Raw genomic sequence first — 16379 nt, forward strand, 5'->3', positions numbered from 1 at the left:
GGATACAGCAATGAAATGAAATGAAATGTTGTTATTTGGTATCCAAATAATTATTGACAAAATGTTGATCGGAAAATCAAAGTTTTGTGAAAATCACTATTAATGTTGGATTCATCGATAGACATTTTTGATTATAGGATCGACTCCAAGAGGTCTCATTATACACCCAAATGGTAAACATATTCTTTATCCGATTGGCAACAAAATTTCCATACAAGACTGGGTAACAAAACAGCAAAGTTTTTTAACTGGACATACTAACATTATATCTGCTATGGATGTTTCAAGATCAGGAAAATATGTAGCCAGTGGTCAGATAAATCATATAGGATTCAAGGTGAGTTAACCCTGTCGTGATATTTCAGGATGTATGGGCAAACACTTACGTCTAGTTTCATAATATAAAATCAAATTTAAAGTCTCTTTAAGCTTAAAGCTTCCTTCAGTGTCATTTTTAGTAGGAGTTAAAGGAAGCTTTGAATTTAAAGTGACTCTAGGTTTGATCATGAAACCGGACGTTAGTACCAATATACATAAAGATAAGGAAAATTTAAGGGGAAGTAGTACATACGATTCGAGATCAAAACGATCGACACTGGTTGTTTTACGGATGCTAACCCAAATACGGAAATGTGCCTAACCTTTGATAGTACGAGATCCCACTGCAGAATCACTACGTTCATTACGTACACAGTCAAACACACAATTTTACATACGTTTATGGATAGGAGAATACACTGATAACACCGCAGCCTGTCAAAAGTGGCAGTAAGTAATTTTAATTAAATTAATGTTAATCAATATTCGAAGAGAAATTTCGTTCACTCCGTATTGAAATAAAATATCATCCACATCATAGCAACGCATGTAGAGAATACTAAAATCCATGGCTGCCGTTGCACACTTGGCCGCAACTACCTCGCAGCCAGGTGTAAGCAGGTAACATTTCGAAGTATTTCTACGTTCATAACGTACACGGATGTTTTTGATATCAAATTAAAGCTAATTTTTTTTCGAATATGATGATATATGGCTGCCTGTGAAAAAATGGCCGCAAGTTAGGTCTGCCATCTGTTGAAAACGCGAGATATCCGAAATAAAGTAAGAGAGAGTTCGACTCATTCTACACCATCGGGTTTTTACCCGATGTTCCGAGTTATAGCGGCTACACACTGCCCAACTCGGTCGGGCCGACAAGCCGACTTGGTTGGGTTGGATGTGAAATCGGTCCGTGTGTAGCTATGACCGCCGACAGAGGATTTGTCGGGTCTTGTCGGATCCAACCGCACGACCGACCGACCAAGTTGGATCATGTGGAGCTCTGTCGGGTGGAAACGAGGCAAACGAGCTCATTCTGTATTCAGATGTTGACTGGAGAGGTATTCGCTGCTGCAAAAATGGAAGTCACCATTGATCCGAGCGATGTATACTCTAGCGATCGTGAAATTCAACTGACCAAGTTGGACGGCGGTCGTGCCGTCTGTACGCAACGCCCAATCTGGTCGTCCCGACCGAGTTGGGTAGTGTGTAGCCGCTTTAACACTGATATAATGGGATCTTTCACACGTGTTCCGGTTTAGTTTCGCACCGGAAAACAACCGGATTGCACTTTCGGCGGCGCTTATCGCCGCGAGATTTCCACCGTACGGATAAAACCCGATGAATAATTTTTCATCCGGTTGTTTTCCGCTAAAAACTCGGTTTCTGGGAAGTTCAACTCCCATACAGGTTAAAAATGTATTACGTACCTCAGCTAACAAATCTTCAGATGATGAAGATAAGTCTGATTGCGACGACGATAATGACAACTGCGATTATGAAAGCAGCGAGGAATCGGAGGAAAATGTAATATACTGATTTGAAATATCACTTGATTCAAGTGATACTTAGTGAATGAACAATTTTTTGTTATAATCTCTTTATACTTTAAGTTTTTTTCATAGTATCCATTAGGTAATTATAATTTTGGATTAAATGTAAAGTCGTTTCTACTATTATTTGAACCCCTTGCTAAAAACCCTATCTATCGACGCACAGAACACAACTGATTCTCCGAACTCGCAAAAGCTTACGGAGCTTCTGAGGGGTACTTCGGTACCTATGGAGAATCAGGATAATATGAATATGAATATATATATATATATATATATAAATATGAATATGCGCAATAGCTTTAAATACTCACACGGCTAGCATACACATTCCTAATCTAACGAGTGGCGTTGCGCGCTATCTCTTTCACTTTATTTCGGATATCTCGCGTTTTCAACAGATGGCAGACCTAACTTGCGGCCATTTTCGCACAGGCAGCCATATATCATCAAATTCGAAAAAAAATTAGCTTTAATTTGATATCAAAAATATCCGTGTACGTTATGAACGTAGAAATACTTCGAAATGTTACCTGCTTACAGCTGGCTGCTAGGTAGTTGAGGCCAAGTGTGCAACGGCAGCCATGGATTTTAGTATTCTCTACATGCATTGCTATGATGTGGATGATATTTTATTTCAATACGGAGTGAACGAAATTTCTCTTCGAATATCGATTAACATTAATTTAAATAAAATTACTTGCGGCCACTTTTGACAGGCTGCGGTGTTATCAGTGTATTCTCCTATCCATAAACGTATGTAAAAATGTGTGCTTAACTCTGTACGTAATGAACGTAGGGATTCTGCAGCGGGATCTTAGACTATGAGCAATAGCCTGAATTATTGATTCAGTTGAAAAATAGAAATTACCACGCGAGAGGTAATATTGTAAGCAATATAATATCTCAACACACGCGCCCTGATTGCAGGTACGTAATGTGGTATTTCTACTAATTATTTTAGATTTTTCTTTACAACGTTGCGGCAACTATTTGCCAGTTGTTTTTCGAAATTATTTTATATCTTATTTTATTTCATTGAATTTCGCATTCGACAATAGAATTAACGAAGTCGAATAATTCTTCGAATTTACTTTCTTTCTTCTTAGGAGAGATCACTGTTCCATTTTCAATATGATTTTCAAAATCTTTGCTTTACAATTATGATAACTTAATGTATTTTTGGAGGCAGTTAGTTAATGACATTTTTTACGAAGCTGAATGAAAAAGATAGAAGTACAGAATGGGCAAAATTCTATGGCATTCAATGGCAGCTCTGTAATCGTAAGAGCTAAGGAAAAATGGATGGCACGTTTCCGACCCTGATTCTTAAAAGATGGAAAATGGCCAAAACCTTATCGACACGAAAAAAAAAATTTCACTATATTTCTAGGAATTTAGTTCCCACTAGTACTGGATTCTTAAATGACGTTTATAAGGCTTATGCGAAATTTTAAAGTAATCTGGAAAACAGTTCACGAGATGCCAAGATTTTCGAGACTTTCTTCTGTAATATGATCCCAATGAAATTTTCCGAAAATCTTTTTATCGGTACTCTACAACTATCTATTGAGTCTTTATTCAATTGGTCGGTACTTTCTCAATACTGAAAAAAAATTGAAGACGCCTGTAACTCCACAACCACCAGCCGCATTCGGAATCTAAACTTACCTTGAAAATTTCAAGTTATCAATTCTCATCTTTCAGGCGAAAGTGTGTTCACGGACATAATTGAATTCAACTACGAATTCCTCATCAATTAGTCCAACATCTTTTAAGTTTTAGACTATATTCCTATGAACATGTACACTACACACAAATAATTGGTATTGTTTTCTTTGTAACCACTTTTATTCTCACAGGCATCTGTTATAATATGGGATTTCGAGAAACGCTGCATTCTGTCTCAACACGAATTGCACAAAGTCAGAGTTGAAGCAGTGATGTTCTCTTTCGATGACCAGTATTTGGTATCCTTAGGAGGACGGGATTGTGGCTCTGTTGTGGTTTGGAGTATTCCAACTTGTAGTGCCTTATGTGGAGGACAGGTGTCTAGGGGTATCCAAGGAACTGTAACTTGTTTGCTAACAATGAATCGTCGAGGAGCCTGCTATGTTACTGGAGGTGAGTTTTTTACAACTTATATGTACATATATATGTATTTTGTAGGGGTGAGTTGAATATTCATGAGCCCTAATTAATTGGATCTATAATTAAGTATGATAAGGTTGAAGATATAGAAATAAAAATGCTGTGAATAGTAGAAAACTTATTTAGCAGAGAAAACTATATGACAAATATAATTTGGCCAACTAAATTTTGTGATACTAAAGGTTTTTCTTTCAAACCTTTTGATCATTGATGATGAAACATACATTCATGTCCGAGTGGCCCGGGTTTGTGCGTTACCTCTCGAAGGTAACTGGCATCGGACGCGCCTACGGTGCGTCACTACTATAGATAGATAGATATACTCCATTCACTTTTATTTTAGCACTCGGTTGGCCATGGAAATTTGACACATTTCACTCTGTATAGTACGAAAATGTAGAAAATGTAGGGTTATGACGCTTGTCAAAACATTTTTTGGTTTTAAATCAACACTATGTTGCCCGTTCTACGTTAGAGAGAGAGAGAGAGAGAAAATTTATTGCTATAGCAAATGGCTAACGACTTGCGTCTTACTGCCAGTATTAGGTACATTTCATTGTATATTACAATTCATTCTGAATCTTAATACAATTATACACTGTTTAGTAAAAACGTTAAAGTTTCTGTTATTATGTATTTTATCACAATCTCGAATCTCTTCGGAAAATATGTGACGAACATAATTAAAGTTTATACAAGCTGACTGAAGGCATACCAAATCCATATTTGCATGGAAAATACAAGAGATCAGTATAATATCATAATATGCACTAGCTTGGGGAGAGTTAATGTTCGTTATCTTCTTTGGCTAAAGTTTGAATACGTTACATCAGTTTTAGATTTCAAAAATATTAACCCGAAGATGAAATGCATATGATTTAGTGGTTGGGAATAGGTATCTACCGAAGGAATTAACAGATAATTACAAGAATGTTAAATTCTTCAACAAAAATCATCTTGCATCAATATAAGTAACAGGAATTAAAGGAAGTTTCAAGTCAAGATGAACTTCACCTTTAAATAAAAATTTCACATGAATAAACAATTACAGGACAACTGGGCGTATTTGTGGCTGTTCATCCTAATACATTGATATGATAATAATAATTAGGTATTTATTGGTACCTTAAGACATTTACAATGTATAGGACAAGTCAAATGAAAAATAGAAAATTCGATTTTCGGGAACTTATTCTACGATGACATTCATCGAAAATCCTGTAGTAAACTTTTCGCATTAATTCACTCAAACATAAAATTCTCAAATGCCACCACGTTTTCGGGTCTCCCAATAGAAGGAAATTCTTTGTCAACCTCTTCATTCACAATCTTTACCATTGTGGAATATTCAGCTGAAATATAAGTCGTTTAGATTCAGATGAAACATTATATAAATTTAAGAGAATTTACATAATGTTTCTTATTCTTATTCGAACATATTTGTAAGAACATTCAATATGTTCGCTATCGTCTGACGTATTGTAGATTTTGGAATATCAGGGAATGAGCGGACTTGAATTGTAAATAGTACTTCCTGAAATCCTGTTTCTTTTTTCAATCACTTTCGGCATTTTCGTAATAAAAATTGATATTAGTTGTGGCAACGGCGTTATGACAGTAACGACATTTCATGAGTGCCAACCTTACTCCGTTCTAGCTACAAAAACTTGAGAAAATTATTTCATGGCCAACCGACTGCTACAATAAATGTGAATGGAGTATAGGTAGAATAGTTTATTGTGACATAAACATGAATCGCAGAGGCTGAAGCCTGTACGCGATATACAATTAACATATAAACAGTATTACTGTAGCCACATTGAAATAAAATCTTATTCCGAATCAAAACTGAATAAACAAAGCAATTAATCGAATCATGTCAAAAATAAGGATAACTTAAAGAGTCGAGAACCCAGTGATAACTCTGTAGTGTTGTAACTTGCACTTTGGTGAAGTGTAGTTGTGTATTACCGGTGCATAATCTAGAGGCCGATCTGAGGTAAGCAGGAATTCTTGGATATGAGGTTTCATCCATTATTAATTGACTATGGATTGGAAATATTTTCTTCCTTTTACAAAAATCCATTTTCTTATCATACTTTAGTGTTCCTTGATATGTCTTATGTCTTTCAGGTTCTTCGGAATCATGCTATAAATGTGTGGAGCTAATTATGTGAAGCATCTTTGTCCAATTCGCTTTTCCGCTCTAGGAATCAGGTGGATTATCTTACTTCTAGTGTCATAGCTGCATTCGGTTTGTCTCAATGAGAGTTCAATTCTTCTAGAACAGATGGCCGTTAACATCTGGGATATAAAAATAATTGGTGAGGATTCATTGCCCCCGATAAGAAGTATAATTCGTCTGAAGGAATCAAATGGGGCTTTCCGTAGATTACCCGGAGCAGCCATTTCTGGACTAATTCTACTCTTTTCATGTGGCATTCGTATGCTCCACCCCAGGCAATAATTCCATACTTTATCAGCGATTGGCATAGAGCAAGGGTCTCCAAAAAATCTGGCCCACCATTTTCAAGAATCCGGTCCGCGAAAGCTCATTAGCTTATATATTTATATATTATTACTGTTGCTGTAATAATAATAATAATAATAATAACGAGAGGGAAAATAGAAGATGGTACGTTCAAACTCAAGGAAGGTGCAGAAATTGAAGCATTAAAGGAAGGACACACATACAAGTATCTAGGCATAAAACAGGCAAGAAAAATCAATCAGACTCAGATGAAGAAAGAATTAACGGAGGAGTTCACCCGAAGATTGAGGAGGATAATGAGAACTGGTCTTAACAGTAAAAACCTGATAAAAGCGATTAACACCTACGCTTGCTCGGCGCTGAGCTATTCATTTGGTATTATCTCTTGGACGACCACCGATTTAGCAGCTTTACAGAGAAAAATAAGGACGATGCTGACTAAACACAATAAACATCACCCCAAAAGCTCAATAGAACGAACAGAGCTGCCACAACATCTTGGGGGTAGAGGAATTGTTGATTTGTCCAACCGTCTGTCCCAGGAAATTGAAGGACTTCGAAAATATTTCTTGAGCAAGGCAGCTTCGTCAGAACTCCATCGAGTAGTTTGTGTTGCTGATAGTTCTACACCATTAAAGCTACAACAGGATCACTTGGAAACCGTCGAACACTCTGCAGCAAGTAAAATGCAGAAACTGATTGGCAAACCTTTGCATGGGAGGCACCAGAACGAGGTCAACCATGATTACGTCGACATATCTGCGTCGAACTACTGGTTGACTTCCGGAAAGTTGTTTCCTGAGACACAGGGCTTCATGCTCGCCATCCAGGATCAGGTGATTCCAACAAGAAATTACATGAAATACATCGCCAAAGATGCCTCAGTGGCGGACGATAGCTGTCGGTATGGCTGTGCGACACATGAAACTATCCAGCACATCACCGGGGGATGTCAGAAGTTCGCTGGCACGGAGTACAAGAATAGACATGATGCTGTTGCCAAGATTCTTCACCAAGAATTGGCACTAAAACACCAACTTCTAACTTCGAAAAAGGTTCCTTATTACAATTACCATCCGGATGATGTGCTGGAAAACGAACATCACAACCTCTACTGGGATCGCACGGTTCTCACAGACCGGAAAATAACTCACAATAGACCAGACCTCATATTGCTCAACAAGGATGAGGACAGAGCACTATTCATCGATGTGGCGATTCCAAATAATAACAATCTTTTAGATAAGCACACTGAAAAAATTTCAAAGTACAGAGATCTCGAGGAGCAAACCAGGAAACAGTGGAAGCTGAAAGATGTCAAGACCATCCCTATTGTCATATCATCTACAGGCCTGATACCGAAGAAACTACTAGAGAACTTGAGGAAACTTCAGTTGGACGAAAATATCTATAGAGTCATGCAGAAGGCGGTACTGCTCGGAACGGCGAGAACTGTACGCAAGTACATGGGGAATGCAGAGGAACATCGTCTGCTTCGACAGGAAGTGCGGGTGGAGCAGGAATCCAACCTACAGCAGGGAGGCGAGAAGCGACCCGGACCCGACCACCACCACGAGCCCGAAAACCTGGAAAGGGCTCCAACAGAGCTTAATCCTTTTGATATCTGAGATATCTGGAATAAGTGAATTTTCCTCTGGAGAGGAGTGTGAAAGCCGCAAGGCTAAAGTCATAATAACTGTTCTTTATTGGCCATCGACCGAAGTCCTTCAGCCTAGTGAATTACACAAATACAAAAAAAAAAAATCCATTCTATTTCAGTTTTTTCACTGCAGCTCAGATAGTCTGTCCATCACACTTCGAGTTGGAAATTTTCTGTGTGGGTTAGTTACCGGGGGGTCCTTGTGGAACATGATTTCGACATCCTCTATTTCTTTCAATTTTTGTGCAAATCTTCTATTCAGTTTCTCTAGTCTTTCCTTGATTGGCTATATGTTGGCTTTTTTATATAAGAGTTGGTGTCTCATATAAGAGTGGGTGTCTCAGTCGAGTTATAATTCTTAGTGCTGATCTTTCACCTACTTCTATATTTCTCAGTACCGAGTCCGCAACGTTTGTATATAGTGGATGTCCATATTCTAAAATTGGTCTACAGATGGTTTTGTAGATTTTGATGGAATATGTTAGATAAAAAACAGAATGATGGTAAATCGGCTTTATTGACTTGCATGCTAGGTGAAGCACATTGACAACCATAATATAGAATTCATCATAAGAAAAATAACTTAAAAACATTATTGCACTGAATCCCATAACAATAAAATTATGAACTAACTGAAAACTAATTAATGAGATTTGTGTAATTGGGATTTTTCACAGGGAATAGTTTGCAATTGTGAATCAATTTTACTAGTACAAGTTATCACAAGAGATTTAAGATGTTCATCACATCGAAACATTTTTCACGTAATTGTGATTGAAACAATATTATTTTCTGCCAGAACGATTTTTTATGTTAGCGTATAGGTCAGGGAGAAGCTGATTTTCACCTTGTAATCTCAAATTTAGTTCGTTCATATGTTTTGTCAAATCGACATGGAATGCCAACTTCCACAGCCATTCGCTATTTTGTAATTCAGTGAGAGGACGATGCTTTTCATTCAAAAAACTTTCTATCGGTGCTCGAAGTTCAAAAAAACGCTGTAGTACTTTTCCGCAACTAAACCAGCGTACCGCAGTATAATATGGAAAATCATTCTCTCCTTCTCTCTCCTTCAATGAATTCGCGGAATTGTCGGTGATTCAGCCCATTGGATCTGATGAGATTAACAGATGATATTACAGGTTTTAGAACGTCTGACATATCCAAACATTTTCCGCACAAATACTGTTGATGAATAATGCAATGTAACATTAAGGGCGATCGGCCACCGAATGCGAAGTTGCGAGTTGCGCGAAGCTGAGCATTTTCAGTACTAACAACAAGCTACGAATCGAGTGACGTAGCTCGTGATTTAGCATTGAAAAAGCACAGATTCGCTCAACTTCGCATTCGGTGGCCGGTCACCCTAATGCTTTTGAACTACCATCATTTTCTACTGCCTTCGACACAAGTGCAACCACTCCTTTATTTCTACACACCATGTTTTTGCCTCCATCAGTTGTAATAGATTTCAAGTTTTTCCAACGAAGGTTGTTCTTATTGATGGCATTGTCAACTCCTCTAAAAATATCCTCCCCAGTAGTCGTGCCGTGAATACTATCGATATCAAGAAGTTCTTCATACACTTCATAGCTTTTGTTCACACCTTTAATAAAAATCAACACCTGAGCCGTATCAGACACATCCGTTGACTCATCTAAGGCCAGAGAAAACCATTCGAGATGTTCATTTTTGACAGAATGTTGAGATGTTATATTTTCTGCAATGTCTTGCACCCTCCGAGCCACTGTGTTTGCTGGCAAACTGACAGATTTGAATGAATTTACCTTTTTGGGGCAAATTTCTTCGACTACAGCAATTACGCATTTTTTGATCAGTTCTCCATCGGTGAATGGTTTTCCACGTTTTGCGATTTCAAGAGACACACGATAGCTCGGACGTGTTGCAGCCTCTTGTTTAGTATTGAATTTCGTAAAAAAAGATCGCTGCTATTTCAATCCGCGCTTCAAATATTCATATTTTTCTAGTGGCGAACTTCCTGTATATTTAGAATAATTTTGGATACGCGTTTTTTCATAATCACGTCTAGGTCTAATGTTGTATTCTTTCATAACAGCTATGGTTTCATTGCAAATCAAACACAGCGCCTTATTACTGGACTGAATAACGAAATATTGAAAGTTCCATTGATCTTTGAATTTTCTGCATTCACTGTCGATTTTTCGCTTCTTATCCATATTTCTAAATGATACACCATATGCGTACTACTTCATTTCAAAATATACACTTACGCTTCTTTCGCCTTTCCTAGGTCAACTGAGACGCGTCGTTGCGTCAGCGACAGTGTTGCCAGATAAATGAAATGAAATTATGGAACCGGGTTGCCAAAATTATCAGATTTTCCTGAAAATTATGTTAAAATAGATGGCAGAAAGGGGATTTATCTCAGATCTAGCAAATACCTTTCATTAATTATTAATATGATGAGGTGAAAAATGTTGTTATAGATTATGTGAATGATCAGAAATATCTCTGTCTAATCCATGACCAATGCAATTTTGTTCAAAGTTCAATAATGTTGAGTATTATACTTGTGCGCTCTTCAAAACAAAAGTCTATTTAATAATACTTTAAATTGTAAGCGAAGTTGATAGGGATATAATACAATTATTCAAACACATGTTTATTCGAATTGAAAAAAACTCATGAATAATATGAAATACTCGAAAAACACCTTCAGAAACGATACTCATGAAATACTTCAGAATAAATAGCGAGATAAAATCAGTTTAAAACATTACACAGCATAAATATAACAAAATAGTTTTATATAATATAAAAATATAAATATATCAGACTTACACAAAAAATAAAGAATAAATAAATTGTATCCATAGGATGCATTTTTCAGTACCACTAAAAACAACAAAATGACAGGAAAAATTATTCGAAATGGGAAAAGTAAGTTACATGCAGGTAAAAATAAAAATGAAAATATTAATATATTTCTCTACAGATCAAAAAACAAAAAATATATTGGAGACCAACCTGATGAAATATGCAAAACTAGAAGAGAAACGAATGTAGCTACAGCAGATTTCATTATAAATCCTCCTGGTCGAAAATAATTTCTACAGTTTCTTCATCGTCTGATTTATATAAATTATTAGATGACAGTCGTCCAGTTGCAGGAAAGTCCATTAAAATTTAATACTTCATTAAAATCTTAATCCTCCATTTTTCCCTTCAAAAATGACAGTTTTAAATTTTGATATGACATCAAATCTTAATGGACTTTCCTGCAACTGGGCCAGTGCCTTATACATTTCGTCTGTTACATTAAATTTGTAGCATTCCCCATTCGTTCCTTCTGATGATAAAATCAAAGAATTAACTGTGTTGCTGCAAAGTCGATTTCGTATTCTCGTTTTGATTAAATTTACTTTAGAAAAAATCCTTTCACAAGATGCGTTCGAATGAGGAAGAGCTAAAATGTCTAAGACAAATTCATCTAACTCTTTATAAGGTTCATTATCAGATAAATCTTTAATTATTGATATTTTATACCAATATATATCTAATAATGCCTCAATTTTAATTTCCTCACCAATTTCATGTAGAGAATGACAGTAAAGCCTCCACTGGTCATCTAGTCTTTGTTTTTTTGACACATTTTCCGGATTCACAATTCTCGATAACGAATTAATTAATTCGTTGGGATTATTGATGCAGGTTTGGGTAAAGAATACTTAGGGTCAAATATTGCTATTTTATTAAAAATATTTTCTTTGAAATCATACCTTTTTTTATTTCCAAAGCGGATGTTATCAAAAATTTTCGACATCTTATATGAAAATCATCTTTTTCTTAATCATTTAATCGATCTATATGTTCCAAAACCTGGACACCAAGATAAATGTTTCTCAGGTTTATAAAATGCGATGCATTGTTCGGATCTATATCCGAAAACGGTATCTGTTGAACATAACTTGGGTGTAAGTAGCTCAATAATATAATTTTCAATAATTCACACATTTTATTGTACACCGAAGTTATGACAACTCTTTCGTTTTGGTAATAGCTGCTTGTCTCTTGCAACTATTTTTGAAGAAATTATAAATTCCCCGGCTAAATCTTCGCAGTGTAGCGGCAGAACTTTACATGCCTCACTGGAACAGAGGTGCAAAGAATGGCATATGCATTTTTGAACAATTATACCCGGCAAATTTTCCAATAATCGACTCATTACCGAATTTTTTGATCCAAACATTGCATTGCAACCATCTGAACCAAAACCGATTATCTTTTGTGAAGGCACATTACATGATTCAAAAAGATTCATTATTTTTTTATAAATTTGTTCTGCTGTAGCTCCAATATTTGCTTCATCTGGATTTGTTTCAGAAAAACATTGAATCAAGTTGAAAAATCTGGTTTTGATACTTTTTGTATCATCACTGAAGTATCTAACACAAACACAAATATTCTTAATTGTTCCTATATCAGTTGACTCATCAATTAAAACCCTAAATTTTTTACCTCGTGATTCTTCACACAACTTTTTTTGAAGTGGCACTGTCCTAAAACATTTTTAACAATATTTGTGCACTTATTTCTACCCATTTGTGAATTCTTCGCAATTGTGGAGTCGGGAAAAATGTCCTTCAATAACGAAATAAGGTGGTCGCATGTTCTTAAAGGCAGGTTATGCTCAGAAATGAAAGCAGCAATTTTTATTTCCGCTCGAAAGACTTCCTGGTTTCGTGCTTCATTCTTTCTGAACGACTCTTCGATTTTCAACTGGCCTGGTACCAAAGATTTTACACATCTTGCGTGTTTAACACCTTTACTATGATTCTTTATCACAGTCAAATCAGCCTGAAATTCTGCTTTGCAAGCAATACATCTGGCTCGTAATGGGTTATCTGAAAATTCGAGAGGTGAGCTCAAGTAAAATATATTGATATGTAACTCACCTTTCACGGGTTTGAGCCAACCCTTAAAAGTATTTTCCCATTCGTTTCTATAGGGTTGGGGCCTTTTTTCACGTCTTTGTATGTTTTTGAATCGTTTCCTTCTCATGTCCTCTTCAGAGTCACTTGATTCGGAGGAATTGTGAATTCGAACTGATTTTGACGTATTTGCCATATTTTATTCGAATTATTATATAGAATAATTTTTAAATAAAATAACGAATATCACACTGACACCAAACTATGATTTATAATGACTTTATTCTGAATACTCATGTAAGTATTGCGAAAAATAATTTCTACTAGATATCTACGAAACACTATACTGAATAAATAAGATTTGAAACAAGAATAGCTGTTGATGCTGAGGCTTGGGAACAGTGTTGCCAGATAAATGAAATTATGGAACCGGGTTGCCAAAATTATCAGATTTTCCTGAAAATTATGTTACAATAGATGGCAGAAAGGGGATTCATCTCAGATCTGGCAAATATCTTTCATTAATTATTAATATGATGAGGTGAAAAAAGTTGTTATAGATTATGTGAATGATCAGAGATGTCTCTGTCTAATTCATGAACAATGCAAATTTCTTCAAAGTTCAATAATGCGCAAATACACCGAAACTATGTTTTTCGAAGTTCAACCCTATTACCTAATCATTGAAATCTCCTTGCTAATCTCCTTGCTCTGCCAATTTGGAATCAATGATCGAAAAAAATGTTGATTCAACATTCTTTTTTCAGGAGAAAATCATCTTGCGTCGTGGCATATCAACGCAGAAGCCAGAAGCACTCACTGTGTGGACGTGAATATGCTCAAGATAAAAAGAACGATCGTTTGTCTCGATGCAGATGATAGGGACGAGGTTTGTTACTGCGGTACAAGTACAGGTGATATTCTGAAGGTGCGTTTGAATTTTCACCATGACATAGAAATCTTACAACCTATCAAAACCCCAGCTCTTGTCGGATGTTATGGGAGAATATCAAAAAATCCGAAAAAGCTGCCAGCAGGAGTAGTAGAAATGTATGGACAGGGTGAGTATCCAATGGATATTTTCATTTTTTATCGGTATGAGAAGTCTTTCTGACCAACAGTTCAGTTTCAGTTCAATTCTACGATTAACTGGTGTGACCGGAAAGTCCCTCACCTCCATTAAAATTTTTATGTAGATGTTCAATTTCAAATTTTCTGTTTCTCAAAAAAATAGAATTCGAATTTAAACTATCGAATTCCTCAATGGGTCTGTCATTGAATCTCAATTACTTGACCTTATGAAGTTTACCATTTTTCAAAACGTTTTTCAACTTGATCACAGTACTTCTTGGTGGATTATACCAAGAAGATATAGCAATGCTATATCTTAGTGGATTACCTATACAATGAACATGAAGAGAATCTGGTTTTTCACTGTCGGTTTCTATGACCTTTGCATTATTTTGATGAAGCTTTCGCTTACTCGTTGTCATCAAAATAGTTTCGGGCCGCAGAAAAATTCTCAGTGGGTCGCATGTTTAACTTGATTGGCCGACAGCGTACAGGATCTGATGCAGATCCCATCGAGTTGAAAACTAGTACAGTGATATCTGTTCACTTAGTTTCTGAGATACAGAAATTTTTTCATTTTCTAGCAATATAATCACCCACGACAATTTGCATGAATCTTCTCTTTAGTATTTACTGAATTTCAATCGAATCGGTTCGGTATTTTTTCGAATATTGAAAGAAAGTATTCTATTTTCTTGTAACTCCGAAGTTACGAGTAGATTCTGCTATGAATGAATACACCGGCCTATATATTTGGATCCTCGAACTACCCTGAAAATTCCCAAGCTATTTTCCTTCAAAACAAAAAATGCGAAAATGACTCGAATGTGAGCAAAATGACAACGCTGCCATCATTCCTAAGAATAAACAAGCAGAAACCATTCTGAATATTAAGGCACTTCAATGTATTTTTAAGGGGTGACAGCGATAAAGAGGCTTTTTACTGGACCTCTTATAGTTGGAGCTGGTGATGGAACTGTCGAATTAGTGGAAGAAGTAAAATACGAGAAGAAGAAAACATATGCCACCAACTTAGGACTGAAAGTACCGACTGTTCCTGCTTTGAGAGTTGTAAGTTATCAAATCATCGAATATAACACCATCCCATGCTTTTTTTGTACAAGGATATTTTGTAGGCTTCTGTATAAATTCCTCGTTCTTGCTTATGCATCATAGTGCCAAAGATTCTCTACAATCTGTACAAGAAACTTGTTCGGTCAGAACTGTATTGTATGCGCCAACATTTCAATTCGAGCACAAAATTGAATCATCAGCCAAGCAGATGCGAAATTTCACCAGGGGGTTTCACAAACGTTTTTTTGCACGATCAACTATTTGACAGTTCCACGATTTCCAAAACGTAGTGACTGAAACCTTCACATTCCTGAATATGTATATTGAAGAAGTAGCAATTGGGACTCATTGAATGGATGTATATGGATCATAATTTGATGATATTCTGAATGCTCATGACTGAATTATCGATCGAAAAAAAAAAGACGTTTATACGTCAATCAAACGTTGATTCTCCGATCAAGCTTTGTGAAACCGGGGGATAGTATTAGAATAGGCATTCTATATGAATATTAGAAATTATCGGAGTTACGCAGGTGCGTAGCTACCGCCGTCGCCACAGCAGTCATATCTAGATATGAGTCCCGAGTTATATAAGCAAAAATATAATTTTTTTCAATGTTATCCATCCTCAAAACTTTTCGGAAAAATAATATTGATCATTCATATTCTGGGCCTGGCGACTATTTCGTTTCATTAACATAATGATATGAGATGAGAGGATTTCAGACCCTGTATTATATTTCGGAATCAACGCTTATTTGGAATGTTTGGATATACAACGTACTCGGATTGAACGTTCATATATTTCAGGGGGTAGGGGGAGTCCGGGAGACTTGCTGAGGTAGGAGACTTGAACCACCTCAAAAAATTTCAATTCAAATTTCGCTCTACCGGTATCGTAAATAGTTACTAGTAACAAGGCGCAACTACTGACGGCTCCATTTTGGCCGCCATTAGGACCGTTCGGGAGTGAGAGGGTTGAACGTGATTTTGTTGTTAGGAAGTAAGAAATTGAATAATTTTTGTTTTTTACCCGTTTAATAGGTGCGTGGTGTTATTCAGTTTTATTGCTTTCATTGATTAATATTGTTTTACAAACGATGATTCTTTTTAATAATAGTTGTAAAAATTTCAAGGAAACAATT

At 36.2% G+C, this 16379-nt stretch overlaps 1 protein-coding gene across 1 annotated transcript in view; it reads left to right on the forward strand.

Annotated features, from left to right (window-relative positions):
• Positions 1–16379, forward strand: part of LOC123313946 (cilia- and flagella-associated protein 52) — a 57762-nt gene that overhangs the window by 11601 nt on the left and 29782 nt on the right. Inside the window, exons 2-5 of the mRNA XM_044899059.1 lie at positions 138–337; positions 3734–3995; positions 13854–14147; positions 15074–15228. Coding sequence (XP_044754994.1) covers positions 138–337; positions 3734–3995; positions 13854–14147; positions 15074–15228 — 911 coding nt within the window. The remainder of the gene's footprint in view (positions 1–137; positions 338–3733; positions 3996–13853; positions 14148–15073; positions 15229–16379) is intronic.

The sequence above is a fragment of the Coccinella septempunctata genome, chromosome 1, assembly GCF_907165205.1.
Source record: "Coccinella septempunctata chromosome 1, icCocSept1.1, whole genome shotgun sequence".
Classification (NCBI taxonomy): domain Eukaryota; kingdom Metazoa; phylum Arthropoda; class Insecta; order Coleoptera; family Coccinellidae; genus Coccinella; species Coccinella septempunctata.